The sequence below is a fragment of the Lissotriton vulgaris genome, chromosome 7 (assembly GCF_964263255.1).
Source record: "Lissotriton vulgaris chromosome 7, aLisVul1.2, whole genome shotgun sequence".
NCBI lineage: Eukaryota > Metazoa > Chordata > Amphibia > Caudata > Salamandridae > Lissotriton > Lissotriton vulgaris.
In genome coordinates, this window is record NC_141695.1 from 957,340,260 (window position 1) to 957,355,412 (window position 15,153).

Sequence of the window (15,153 nt, forward strand, 5' to 3'; positions counted from 1 at the left end):
CACGTGAGATATTGTTCCCCGTTTTGTGCGGAAGATCCTCTCAGAAAATAGGTTTATGCACCAGGAGCTGTCTCGCCAAATCAGAGACACCTGGTCATTCGAACCCCTACTGCACCACAGATCCCATGCGCACAGACCCCATGCTCGCACTCACAGAGAGAACAGCCATATAAATCGCCAGTTGCGTGGCGCCAGGAGCCGGCAGCTGCCTTGTCACACGGGCAGGATTCATACCGGCAACTAGAGATAAGTGCGTTCCTGCACAGGGGGCGCCCGACTGCATTCCCTCAGCACCACCGCGCCATCCGAACGTAGATCACGAGATAAGCATGATGACTTCGCCCATATATAATGCATATTATGTATGTTGTTTTTTAAGGGCATCTGACTGCGGGATGTTTGCTCCTGGTACAGAGCCGGGTTCTGAACGACAGAGGGGGATTCGCTACATTGTGCAGAAATGTGCGTATATTAAACTGCAAACCGTGTGCTCCTGCCTCCTACATATGAGAGGGCAAGATGTCCAATAGCGAGCTAGACAAAAAGGTTTCTACGCGTCCGTCTAACAAAGAGGAGCAGAAAAGAAAAAAAAACACACCATTGTCTTCTCTGTATATTGCGTCCTTGTATCACCCGCACTATATAATGTGCGCACCATTGAATATTCAGAAAACCGCTTAATGTTAGCCAAAGGTTGGGTCACGGATGCAGATCAGCTGGGCTTGGCGAGCTCTCCCCCCCCCCCCCCCCCCCCTCACCTTGCAGCCCCGCCCCACCCAGCAAGAATTGTCTCCCTTTCTATAAGATTGAGGAGAGTGGGTCGTGCACACCAACGCGAGATTGGCACAGGAGCATAGAAGAGGACAGGATTAAGGGCAGAGCAGCGCAAGCTGAACAACGTGCTGCATCTAAAAGAGAAAAAAAATGGGCGGATTGGTCTGTGGATGCGAGCTGCCGCGGTGCCACCTTCCTTTCTAAAATAAAATCTGCCTGGCATGAAGTCACGGCGTATTTCACATCCGGTTTACCCTGGGACGTGTGACTCGGTGCCTCGGTGAAGGTGGAGGCTTTCTTGTAGTAGCCGCTGGAGGGGGGGATATTTTGGGAAGGGCAGTCTGGAGGGTGGGGGCGGCGTGTGCTGAGATCTCCAGGAGAGAAGTAGAGAAGGAGGGAGGGAGGGAGCGAGCGAGCGAGGAGCGAGGGAGAATCTATGGTGGCTTCCAGCAGCAGCAGCACCAGCGGCGGCAGCGGCGAGAAACTGGTCCAGGCGTCCTGCATCCATTCCGGCTGAGCATCTTGCCCTCCTGCCTCCCGCAGCACCGGGCTCCTCGCCTCTCAGAGGCGATCTAGGTAAGGCGCGCGCCCAGCTATGCCGCACCACCCTCCGCCGATGTCCTGCGCTCCAAGGCGTCTAGCGGGTACCGGAAAAACCATGTTTGATTCTGCTCGGAAACCCGCAGCGATCGATGCACCTGCCTGGCAGGGCTAGGTTTTTCTTTTGCGCCCGACCCCAATTTTAGACACGATGGAAACACCCTGGCCAAATCGACCCCTCTACCGGGGGGGCACCAAAGTTGTGTTCTTTTTCCTTACGTGAACAGAAATCTGCCAGTCTTTTCTGCAGCCTGACAACAGAGGCAGTGATCCAGCCGGGGATGCCAGAAATGCGAAGCGGTGGCGGGGAGGCAGGGGAGGGCGGATATATGGCTGCTTTTCTGTAGCATTATAGGGCTGAACGAGGCCATGGACCCTCGTATTTATTTGTTTCGTGGGATCCGAACAGGGTGCTCTGATCTTAGCGCCGCCCGGCTTGTCTCCCCTGATAACGACTCGAATTGTGCAAGGGACTGAACGATAACTTGTTAAATGCATCTTTTATCCGAGACCACGGTGGGCCGTCTCGCATCCTTCCACGGTTGCATGTGTCAAATGCAGCATCCTTGGCACTCGGGATCATTCCTTCCTAGTGACCCGGTGCTTTGGGCTAAGGGGAGGGTCCACCTCCAACCCCTCCCCCTCCACCCACGACTATCAATGTGTGCCCACATCCCTTGAGTGAGAGCGGCGGGCTGCCCCGTGCCACTTGCTCGGCTGCAGCCGCGGGCGTTAAACGTACTCAGAATGATAACCACATTTAGCGCCTTTCTGAAGGCGCTCCTCGGTGGTTCTAGAAATCACTCCGCCTCCGTTATTTTGAGAGAGGAGTTCTGGAACTCTTAACGTGCTTTCTTCTCATTGTGCTCCACCTCATAAAATAGCGAAAGGAGGCCAAAAGGCAATGCCACCGGGACGTGCACGGAACCTTAGAGACAGCGAGAGCATCATGCATATCCGCCATGAGTCGTGCCGCGCGAGCTGCATACTACAGGATCCTTTGCTATTGGAGGCACCAGTGTCGATCAGTGTATTCATGCTTTCTTGGTGGGAGAAGGTAGAAGGTTCAACGAGGGAGAATGCATTTTCAAGTTTGCATCAACAGTGCCAACTAGGGCGATAAGTGCCAAGACCAAAATGCAGTTCTGAGTCTGGGCATTGGTGGTAAGAAATAACGTGGTCCCTGCAGGGCTGCAATCTCTAGGCGCTAAACTCTTTCTTTGAACCGGACAGGTGCACGTGATTTTACATGCAGCGTCTGTCACAGGGCCTAGAGGACGTCACATATCAGCATTCCCACAAAACTATATGAGAGGTCCCTTCAACCGGCATTGTTCACTTGTAAACAAACAGTCCCCACCTGCACGCGCACACGCTACTCACAGGCACGCTGTGTGCTATCTGTCCGGGTATCTAGGAAAAATATAGCCGAATATCCAGTAATACACCAAATCTATACGCGACGATGTCAGAAAAAGAAATATGTGCAAAACTGCAACTGACATGATGCCCCTTTTAAAGCCATCCAGTTGGTGTCTTGAAACAAAATATAGTGTTGCTATATTGAGACGAATTCCCCAAGTATAACCATCAGAGGAGCGTGTAGGGTTAATCAAAACCCGCTGAAAATATTTACCTAACCCTGCGCACAAATCAGAAAAATAAAAATTTTTGACACACATCACTGCTGCATTCCTTGTCAGTCCACTCTCCGCAGGGCCACCTGGTCCACTGAGACAGCCATTCACCGGCTCTGTTGACACATGCAGTGTTTGGTGGTGTAATCATAAAGTTTCTTTATAGGGTCTAATAACATATTCCATCAAGGTTGTGTAAATAACCATTCGGAGGGTTTCTTGTTGACACATTCCGTCACAGGGCCTATTGGTACATCTCTTCATAGGGGCTGCCAATGCAGGCCTCGCAGGGGATATCACACAGGCTGTCATTGAATCCCTAGCATGGCTTGCAGATTTACACCGAAAGTATCAATTACCCTGTCCCTTTTGACAGGCTGTCTTTTGCTCCATCTCTTCATAGCATGTCTGCATTCACACGATCTGTTCATAGCCCCCCACTTTTGATATATCCCTCCCACATCGGGCGTCGCTCGATTTATTCATCCAAGGATGTATGTGAAAAATGTGTGGTTCTTTAATGTATTTTTTAGATCTATGATGTTCCCTTCCGTGGGGTTGTCAGTATATCCCGCCAGAGGGCCTGTTGATGTACAACCTCACCTGGTTTGCTGAGCTCTCCATTCACATGGTGTGACGCTGTATCCCTCCGCAAAGCATATTGATGTACCTCAGCGAGAGGGTTTGCTGCTGTAACACTCACAAGTGTGTGTGAATGTATCCCTCCGCAAAGTCTGTTGATATATCCCTCGAAAGTGCCCATTCATAGGTCCCCTCACATGGTGTGTTGATATACTCTTCACATGGAAGGTTTATTTATCGCTGCACAGGTCTGTTGATACCAGGCTTTCCCAAGGTCTGCCACCATCCCTCTAATATATCTCTCCATAGGGTCTGTGGCTATATACCTTCCTTCACAGGGCCTGTTGATAGCCTGTCTACATCCCTCCACAGAGAATGTTGGCATGTGTACCCCTGCCTCTTGATATATCACACCCCAAACGATGTACTATTGAATCCCTTCAAATGGTCCGTTCACAAACCTCTTCAGATGGTATCTTGATATGTGAATATATCCCGACCGACGGCATGTGGGTATCACCCTTCCCCCAGGCTTCTGATACATCCTCCCCACCCAGCACTGCACTAATGACACGTTTTTCCTTCCTTTGCAGGCACGAGCCCGCGATGACGAGGAGCTTCTCGGACGGCGCCAGGGGCTGTGCGCTGGCCTGGTTGATGCTGATCGGGTCCCTGACTAAGATAAGGTGAGCACACCCCCAAGCTGCCATAACTCCGCCTGGCTCCGGTGAAACCAGCCATGCTATATTGCCATTATTATTGTATGGTCTAGTTTTAATGAATTAACCATTCACTTTTAAGAAACACGCTTTCAAGTAAAAAAAATCAAGCTCCCGTGTATGGATTTTCTTCCACCTCCAAGCGAGTTTAGTACTAAGTGCAGCCAGGGAAAAAAGTGTTTTTTGCTCTTAGTGCTTTTTCGAGCCGCACATTGATTGCTCAGTGAGCACGATGTGTGTTTCGCAAGCAGAAAATATGTGACATATTGCCATAAATTCGAATCACACGCGTCGATGCCTAATTTGAAGCTTAAACACGGTGTTTTGCAACCACAGGGGCAGTTTCCTTAGTATGTGGGAAAGAGAATATTTTCGACGACCTTAACCCGAATATTCCCCATAACCGCTTAGCTGAGTTCCACGAGGTGCATTATAAACAAAAAAAATTTGAAAAAACATATTATCCTAAAAAATTACATTTAGAAAATCTTGATTTTTAACTCCAACCCTCCTCGAGGCAGGGTGACAGAGGTCAACGGTTTTGTGGACGGTGCTGCACTCAGCCAACGTACTTACATTGATCCAGCGAGGGTTTTATCAGCACTTTATTCTGTTACAGAGCAGCAATATATGGAAGACGTGCCGATCTGCCAAAGTCATATATATGTGCCAGTAGTGTGCGTACTGGTTCATGGTTGGTGCAGGGGATGCGAGCACAGCGCATGCGCGTTAAGTGGTCGGTTACTGGAAATTGGGACACTTTTAGAGCTACATTTAGAAATTATTAGAATCGCTGCATCATGCCTGCCATCTGTCAGGAATATGAATGTAACATGCAGTTTTTGGAAAAATACAACATGCCACTATGGTAATGACCTGTAGATGGAGTTAGTGTACTGTACAATATATATATATATATATATATATATATATATATATATATATATATATATATATATATATATAGTTGGTTTATATTTACATAAAATATACACATGACGCCAAAAGATAGGATGTTATATAATCACGTCATTTTCAATAAATTGACCTCAGAGATTCTAAACCTGTGAGACCTATGCCAACGTTTTATGGCCATCTTGATTAATCGCCATGGATTTTTACTCACGTTTTCTGTGTTAAAACTGTTAAATTGTTGTAATACACCCCGTGCAAGCCATCCACTTTCTTCAAGGATCTTTGTGTTCGTATTTTTTGAAGACTGTCATTAAAAGCATTTTATTTCCTTCTGATTGACTTTCACTTGTAAGGCGAGCGTGCAATTGCGTTTTAACACTCTATTAAATGCCGCAGAAATGCAATGTAAGAGGTAAACTTGCAGTAAATCCAGGAACCACAAACTCCATTAGGGGCATAATTATTGCTTATCCCATAAGCTCAGCTCTGGTTGCATCTCATCAATCACGCTGGATGCTTCCTTACTGCATCACGCTTTTTATGCCTTTAGGGTAATTCACGCCACTGCCAGGAAGGTGTCCGGTTTGTTAATTGGCATTTCCGTCTTTTTGATATTGTGTTCACCTTGAGCGAGGTTTACACACCCATGTGTGTCCTGCAAGTGAGCCGGTCAGTGCAGGTTGTTTCACAGATTCATTCATTAGCACCCGGCGGAGGCAGACAACATTGCCTGCAGAAGATCAGGGGAGAAAAGACCATCAGATAGCTGCCATTGTCAATGGAAAGGTAACAGCTAATCCATAGACACCACTTTACTTGGGCTCCACAATTCACAACTTTAAGGACATGGAGTCCATGCTTAGGCCCTCCTTCTTGCTCATAGGTTTCTGTGATCCAATAGAGAAAGAACCAGGGAGGATTTTTTGATCTTTTAAATGTTTACAATTAAGTAAACTCTCTGTATAAGACTCTCCTCGCCTCCTGGATGTTTACATCAATATTTTAATTTGTCAAGAGTGGTTACGCACTTGTGCTAGCTGGGAACACCTTGAAACAGGTCACTACGATGGTGTTTCAGAGCTGAATGGAGTGGAAATTATGGTGCAGTTTACTTCCATATCAGACTTGGGAAGTGATCCAGAGAGCAGTCTCCACACTTCGACTAACACAGAGTCTTCTCATTCATTCTCCTGGAGAGACGTCAGATGGTGGTGGGCTTCCTGTCAAATTCAAAGTCTGGTTGTGTGAATGCAAAATATAGTCTTCTATCTGCAGCCCTTTTTTGTCGCATGACAATACTGCTGCTTCACGGCTTACAGGGAAAGGACCGAATTCCTAACCTAGATATCGATTCCCTACCCCCTGAGGAATCCTCAGGCCATTTGGCCGTTCTAAGGGCATTGCCAATGCAAATGGCGATGCAGCTCACACAATGTAATTCATTTTTTAAATTTATTTAGTTACGTAACTCTGTTCAGCCATATTCCATAGTTTACCACCCCCCATGCCCCACCCTGCCCCTCCCCCACCCCACCCAACCGTCCGCAGCACTCCCTCCAGTAGCCGCTACTGGTCATGAACGAGTAAACCCCACCAGATCAGCTATATTACTACAGGTTTGCTGAGGCCTTGGACCCATTACCCCCCACCGCATGAACACAAACTCTGCTCCTCACCTCCACCCCCATTATAATAAAAAATATTAAAATACAAACTAAAAAAGAAAAAAGGCACTTACCTATACTGTGGCGACTCCAGGCTGCCCTCCCCCTCCACGCTGTGGTCTCTCTCCTACAAACCCCTATATCCAACGTAAGTCTTGCGAGAACTGCGCAGTAGTTCCTATTTCGTTACTCCAAACAATCCCACAGTGCACCTTCCTTTAAAAATTCAAGATAGAGTAACCCTTCCTCCCTGGTGCAGAGCTTGTGTGCCCACTCAGAGGTGTGGTCTGGAAATGAGCAGTTCCATCCTCTCTGGTCACTCAAAACCGGTTCTGGGGTTTGCTCCCATCCTACTGGCATTTGTACCAGGCTTCCCAAGGTCTCACTATACATTTACTTATGAAAGGGCAAGTCCCTTTTCAATTAATGAAGTTTCATGATCAACTTTAACACGTTTTCCTGCCAGGGGATAAAAAAACACCATCCCACACCCAGGGAATTGTCTGTACTTCGCAAGTCATTTGTACACCTTATTAAGTAGTATGAACTCTGCTTTTGTAAAGTTTTTGCTAAGAAGTATGAACTCTGCTTTTGTAAAGTTTTTACTAAGAAGTATGAACTTTGCTTCTGTATAGTTTTTACTAAGTGGAAAAGCAAAACTTGGAGATTATAATTAAGAAAACTTTTGCACAGTATGAAATCGTTTTAAACTTTTTTGTATATTTTATTGTAACTGGTTCAGAATTTGGTACAGCATCTTTTTTTATTTTGCTTTTAGTGGTTTTATATTATAGTAGATGTTATATGTCAAATTGTAAGATTTTAAATAATGAAACAATAAAGAGTTATTATTACACCTTATTAAGGCCTAGCACGTATTAGGCAGTTGCTGGAGAGCTAATGTAAATTAGCCATCAGGAGCTTTAGGCAGAACAATTGTAACTTTCTAAAAGTTACTCTATCTAGGTATTTAATAAAATCCCAAACTTCACAATTGAATTGTTCTTTTAACAAACATTAAACATAGTGGTTGAACAATTTTTCTAGTTGGTCCCAAACCCAAGATAACAGAGCTAACATTTTAATCCAATATCCCTTATAGAACAGCCAGGACATTCCCCAGTGTGAATCTATTTTAGGGCCATGTCACTGTAGGAATACGGTAACATTGCATTTCCATATGTCCCATTTTAAAATAGCATGCACTCTGTCTTGTGTGCTATAAGGCTTAAATTGGTGTGACATATTCATATTTAAAAGGGAGTTTTTTTCCTTTCAGAAAGGGTATTTTTAGAGGTTGGACTCCAGGTTTAAACTGCAGCAGTCCACAAGAGGCATTTAACTTCCAATACCATGGATGTATTTATGCACCATATACTATGGCCTTATGGGAAAGTTAAATATGATACATGCACTGAATACTAGACAGCAGTCCCCCAGTGTGCAAAGTCTAAAACCCAGCAAAAATAGCAAAAAATGAGGAGGGGCAATGCAAAAAGGGGCATTTTATCAGAACAGAGAAATGTTAAATATGGAAAATAGCTCATAATTCCGTGTAGAATATGCATTTAACCACCATACTGACAATCCTCAAATCGCTTTTTGAGAGATTTACCATTGGCAGGGCTACTAGGATTATGAGACCCGGAGAAGCAAACTATGTGGCAAGGTTATCTAATGTATGTCGCAAAATGCAAATTGTGCAGCACATTCTCTGGCAGTATTATGTTAACCGATTTGTGCTAGAAGTTTTTTTTTCAGAAACCTTCAAATTATGTGGCAAATGTTGTAAATCCATAATCATGTGATAAATACAACAGCCACTGAATTGAGAATCTTTGGTTGCATCGTTTAATTAATTACTATGAATTTACCACCTTTGCCACATATATCTGAACAGACCCTCTGTCTATATTGTAATCAACAATCAATTCATGAAAGCGTTCTATTCTTATTACAAGTAAGGCTCCCTGTTTTCCATTTTTACATAATTTTACAGATAAATACAGACAGAAAACAATGTGTTTTCTATCTGCATTTATTTTTAAAAGTGGAGAAATACAGACATTTTTCTCCTTTTAAGTGTCTATCTGTGCTGTCTTTGATGAATTATTGGCCAGCAGCTGAGCATATGGACAGCATGGGAAATTAAAAAACAGGATGAAATTTGTTGAAATAACGGCATTTGTCAATATACATTTATGGTATAATGCTAGTATTTACCAGTGGATGTATCATTATGTAATATTTGACAGTTTAAATAGCTAAAACATGACAGACATCAAAGTATGAGTTCACATCTATCGGTTAAATATATATTGAAAATTTTAGTTTTTCAGCTTCATTTATATGCAAAACACAAAATAAATATGGACACATACAGATAAAATGGCCCAAAAATAAATATGGAGCAATACAGACAGAAATGTAAAAAAAATATACCATAAAACCAGGAGCCCTGATTACAATCAATGCCCATTGTTAGCTATGTCTTGCCAGTGAAGCTTTGATGTTTATAGCCAAAAAGTACTTTTTACGAAAGAAAAAACAGTTTTGTCTAAAACCCCATCTTTCTAATTTCATAATTGTATATGTTTTTCTTATTTTTCTGCATTCAAACATAATATCATGGCAAACCTACTTTCTGTAAACCTTTTAATCTTTAGAAAACAACATTATTTTTGTGGTATTTGTACTTAAATAAACAAGTGTCATAAAAAAAAAAAAACTTACATGACCTGTAATTTGTGTAGTATGCACTAATATTACCATATTATGGGTCTGGTGATCATTACAAACAATTTTGACTTTGGCCTCTTAGTGATGATGTAATCAGAACTCATTGGTAGCAATATTGGACCTATGTCACATGGTTATCTGTTATGTATCCTCTATAAAGAGCATTGTTACTGATTAGGTATCCTCGAAGAATCAATGTTGGTCCTTTCCCAAAATGGCTGCTGTAACAATCAAATAGTTCACAGAAGCAAATCATTTATAGAGGTATGCTTGAGAAATAGTCACATAAATAAATGAGTTGCTCTATGATATCCACTACTCATTCCCAAACTCATACTTTAAATTTAGAGTTTGCTGCTTGTCTTTAAGTTGTATAGTTTGAAAATTTGCTTGCACTCACCCAAAGCTTCTGCAGCAGGATACTTTCTTGTTAAGCTCACAAGCCATGCCCCTCAGTAACATTATTCATAAATCAAATTACTTGTTAACATACAATTCTGCTTAAAGTGGTGATAAAGGGTTTTAAGGGTAAAAAAATAATCAACCAGAGTCCCATCCACTCCAGATGCCCTTCCAACCTCTAGAGAATCTATGATTCCAAAACTGTGTGTGTCATGACTTCATGTAAAAATAAGTCAACCATAGAGACATTTAAGTGTTTGGAAAACATATCAAAGGCATAATGTTGTTACATTTCTGAGGTCGAAGAATCCTGGATAGCACCATTACTTTCTCCTTTTGAAAATGCAACTTTTCTGTCTGGTTTCCTAACTAAAGATATCTTCATAGAAGCATAGTTGTATTTACTGCTGTATGCTCATATTTTCTATGTGTTTCCTCCATTGGTCCAAAACTCCTACCTAATACCACTCAAATAAAATTTTCTAGCCGATAAATTAAATAATTATAACCTACACTAGAATTTGTTAATCTTTGCAAATTTTGTATTTTGTGTTGAACAAACGCCAACACAACCTCATTACCTCCCCTGCCATGGTTAATTCTTTATTCTAAGACGTTTTATTATTCCCTGATGCAAAGAAAAAATCTTATTGCTTAAATATGCTTTAAGAGAATTCCAGGCTGCATTTATTGAATCAACTGAAATCTCATTAATCCCCAAAATATCACTATCCCAGAACTGTGAACCTCAGTTAAGTCTTGTTCTTGGTGAAATGAGGTATTTAAAAAGCAGTTAAACATTAGCAACTAATTAAAACAGTAACACTGATGCACTAATCAATATTTAATCATTCTAGCGCCTGATCTGAAACTGCATTTATCTCCAACTCAACATAATTGATACTGGATAGGAGCAAATGTGAAACTAAAATATGATATATTCTAGAATATTCTCAAAGAGGGGATAGGAAAAAGATGAAGTTACAATCAGTATGTAAAATATGACATCATCTTGCCTAAGTTCACATTTCAGTTCCTATTGTAGCACATTTGGTCGGGTGATTTGCCTGATAAAGGCTAAAGGGTCACATTAAAACTTCCAGAGAAACAAACTTCTCATCATCCGAGTTTGAATGATTCTGAAAATCCTTAGAATATCATCTTAATTACTTATAAGGGCTTCGAATTTAGGTAATTAATAAATAGCACTTTTGAAACATGCATCAGAATACGCACCCACCCTCAAAGTCTATGCTGATTTTCTGAACTAAAGAAATGGATTCATGTTTCCTTTTTCTGCTGATAAACATGGCATTTCAGTTAAACAGAAGACCTTGTAGTGAGCTCAAGCTGCCCACCTGTATTAAACTAAGGATATTTCAGCTCTTTTAATTATTTATTTTTTAATGATGTAAGTTTTAAATATCGCTAGCTAGACCCGTAGGTGTCAGAGTGCTTCACATTGATCGTAATAGAATATGGTAACGCAGTCATGCAAAGAACATAAGAGGCAAGAGTTCAATAGAATAATGGTCCCCGTCAGGTGCTTGTAGAGTGACCAACAATAGAACAATGCTTTAGATACCACACTATGCATTCTGACAAACATTTGTGTAATTAACAATCTCATCCAACTTTCCAACGTACCGATCCATATCAAAGGCACCACTCTAGATGTGATTATTGCCAAAAATGATCTTGTCTCACTTCGATCTATCACCCCATTTACTGATCAGACCACCATCTCACACTGTTTAACATAGAGATCTACCTCAGATCACAAATAAACCCCTCCGACAGACCCAAGCACTGTTCCAGGAACTCAAAGCAAATCTCAATGACAGAACTGGAGACTAGGATCTGCAACCAACTACAGCACCAACCTCCCACTCACACAGTTGATGACCTCACTGCCCCCTACAACACAGCGGTATCTGCTGTTCTGGAAGTAATGGCACCTCTCAGACTGAAGCAGTCTAGTTCTATCCAATCTAAATCTTGGTTCAACTCAGATCTTAACAACGAGAGAAGACAACTCAGACTGTCAGAAAAGTTATGGAGAAAAAACCCCTCTACAGTGAACCTCTCACTCCTAAGAATGGCACAGCTTTCCTGCAAGAAGCACATCTGCAGAGAAAAGGGCACTTTCTTTTGCAACTAACTTGACCACGCTAAGAACAGACCCAGTGCGCTCTTCAAAATTATTAAACGGCAAACTACCCTTTCTGCCCCCACACAAAACAAAATCCACCTCTGCATGCTGTGAAGAAATTGCCATCTTCTTCACTGATAAAGTTGAAAAAATTGAACAATTCCTCATCCAAGTCACAATTCTGACATCCCTACCAACTTTCCCCTCTGCCTCACTCCCCTACATCCTGAACCCCCCCTGATGTGACCAAGGACCGCATGGCCTCTATATAAACTCATTTCAGCCTAGATCTCCTTGAAAAGAAAAGCAAGGTGAATTGGTCCGATTTTGAACCTAAGACTGAAAGTGCAGTCTTTAATATAAGTGCGAAGTTGAAGCCCACATCTCACACTTCGGATCCTATGCCTTCCACAATAGTTCAAAACTTCAACCATATCATTGCCCTATTCTGGACTAAAATCATCAACTCATCTCTTTCCTCAGGCAGTGTTCCTGACTGTCTCCAACTAGGCCAAATCACACCCATACTCAAAAAACCAGGTGCCGACCACAATGACCTCAATAACCTCAGACTTATTACCAACCGTCCCTTTATAGCCAAAACATTGGAGAAGTGCGTCCTACAACAACTAAACCAACACATAGAAGAATGCAACCTCCATGACACCTTCCAATCAGGGTTCAGGAAAGGCTGTAGCACTGAAACTGGTTTTTTCAATATCTCTGATGACATTCGCAGATCCCTGGATAAATGTGATGCATGCCTCTTAATCCTACTTGACCTATCGGCTGCCTTCGATACCATAAATCACCCTGTTTAACTTGAGACACTCAAGAACCGTACTGGGATCAATGGCACAGTCCTAAGATGGTTCACATCTTACCGTCAACATAGCTCGCAACAAATAAAAATCAATAACTGTTTCTCCAAACCAAAACTAGTTCCTCACGGTTTATCCTAAGGTTCAACTCTATCCTCAGACCTTTTCAATCTCTTCATGGTACCCCTCGCATTTATACTGAACCAAGCAGCGGTTAAATATCACCTATATGCTGATGATACCCAACTCTTTTACAAAATTAATTCACCCAGTGACATCCTACAACTGAATTTCACACTAATCAAGATACAAACTTGGCTAAATATCAACCACTTAAAGCTGAACACCAACAAAACTGAACTACTACTTTTCTCCCGGAAAAAGAACCTGCAACTAATCCACATATGGCTCAGGACTTTGGATGCTCTAAACTGTTCTCTAACACTGTCCAACACAGTTAAGTCCTTAGGTATCGCCCTGGACAGAAACATGTAATTGAAACCCCACATCAACAACTCAGCTAAAGGAGCACTCCCCACACTAAAACACCTCAAGAAAATCGAACCTTTCATTCCCCCATAAGATTTAAAGACGGTAGTGCAATCACTTGTGCTCTCAAAACTGGATTATGGTAACACCATCTTCACTGGAACTCCAAAAACTCACCTGGCCCCCTTAAGTTCAGTTCTGAACATGGCAGCCAGGCTAATAACAGGTTATAATTGGTTTGAGCACATCACACCGGCCCTCAAGGGACTCAATTGGCTCCCAATTGAAGAAAGATGTTTCTACAAGACAACTTGTATCACCCACAAAGCCCTTCACACACATAACCCCTAATATCTGGAGAGCAAACTTTAGAAAGCTGGTAGAGCCAGATCTCTAAGTTGCTCCAGCACACTTCTTCTCATACCTCCCAAACTGAAAAAGAAATCCTCCCATTCACGTTCTTTCCATGGAAACGCTCCCATGATATGGAACTCACTCCCTAGTTTATGCGCTGCAACCCCTCATTTTCCTGTTTCAAATGGGACCTTAAACACCTACTGCCCAACAAATACTTTAACACACACGCTAACTGAGCTATGTTACCAAAGCTCACACCCACTCTGCCTTGACCAGTCGTAGCAGTTACATTAGTGTTTCAGAGCTCCACTATGTCTTGTCCATTTTGTAGCTCAAGTGGTTCCTAAGTCTGCATACTGTAAGGACCGCTGCGGCCAAATGTTTTTCTTTGTCTGTTTTTTTTGCATGTACTTCAATCTAATGATCTTGCATTATATGTAAAACGCTCTGATACCTTCGGGTCTAGCTAGCACTATAAAAACTCATAAATAAATAAATAGAGACACAATTCAAGATGATCTAAAAGTCAGAGAAACAAATGAACCGCAGCTTCAGACAGAGAATCTAGGTCTGATCAAGCAATACTTTACTAGGATCCCTAAAACTAGGAGTTAAAGTATTTGTTGAGGAGGAGGAGTTTCAGGTTTCTCTTGAAGCAAGGGAAGGGAAGGTAGCTTTGAAAGTCACACCATAGGGAGTTCCATATGCTTGGAGCATTTCCGGAAAAAAGAGCGCAGCTTTGTTGCTGTCTTTTTTGAAATGAGAGGTAGTTCTAAAGAGTAGTTTGGGGATTTCTATCATCGCCTACTGATAGGTGATGAAATGAATTTTAACCAAAAAAGTAAGACAGGGATATAGCAGAAACATCATTAAAAAAAGCCAAGGCAATGCTCCCCAAAAGTGAGTTTAATTGTGTCATATGTCTGTTTGTTATGGTTGATCACCCACTGTTATCAGTTAAAGAGAATATCAAACCCAACATTTTGTTAGAGAAAGAAAACACCTATGGCTTCCGCACATCGGCTTCCTGACTAGACTGTGTCCCCATTGACGAACAAAATCATATCAAAGCATATATTTTCTGATACTGTTGAAGTTATGCCAAACAAACCCCTCAGTTATAAGGATATGTCTTGGAGAAATTAGTTGCCAGAGAATAGCAGAAGAAGTGTGAATCACTATTGCCTTGGAATTATGTGCTTGGAAAAAAGAGCACAAAGAAAATTGCCAAATCTGGCACTGATACTGATAAGTGCAGTGCATCAATTAATTTAAGAAAAGTGTTTTAATTGCCAATTGAGG

The 15,153-nt window shown here is 42.2% G+C and overlaps 1 protein-coding gene across 1 annotated transcript in view; it reads left to right on the top strand.

Moving 5' to 3' along the window:
• The first annotated feature begins 1,149 nt into the window (after positions 1-1,149).
• Positions 1,150-15,153, top strand: part of LOC147702816 (gamma-aminobutyric acid receptor subunit alpha-1) — a 536,635-nt gene continuing 522,631 nt past the window's right edge. Inside the window, exons 1-2 of the mRNA XM_086931399.1 lie at positions 1,150-1,350; positions 4,187-4,279. Coding sequence (XP_086787525.1) covers positions 4,200-4,279 — 80 coding nt within the window. The 5' untranslated portion in view covers positions 1,150-1,350; positions 4,187-4,199. The remainder of the gene's footprint in view (positions 1,351-4,186; positions 4,280-15,153) is intronic.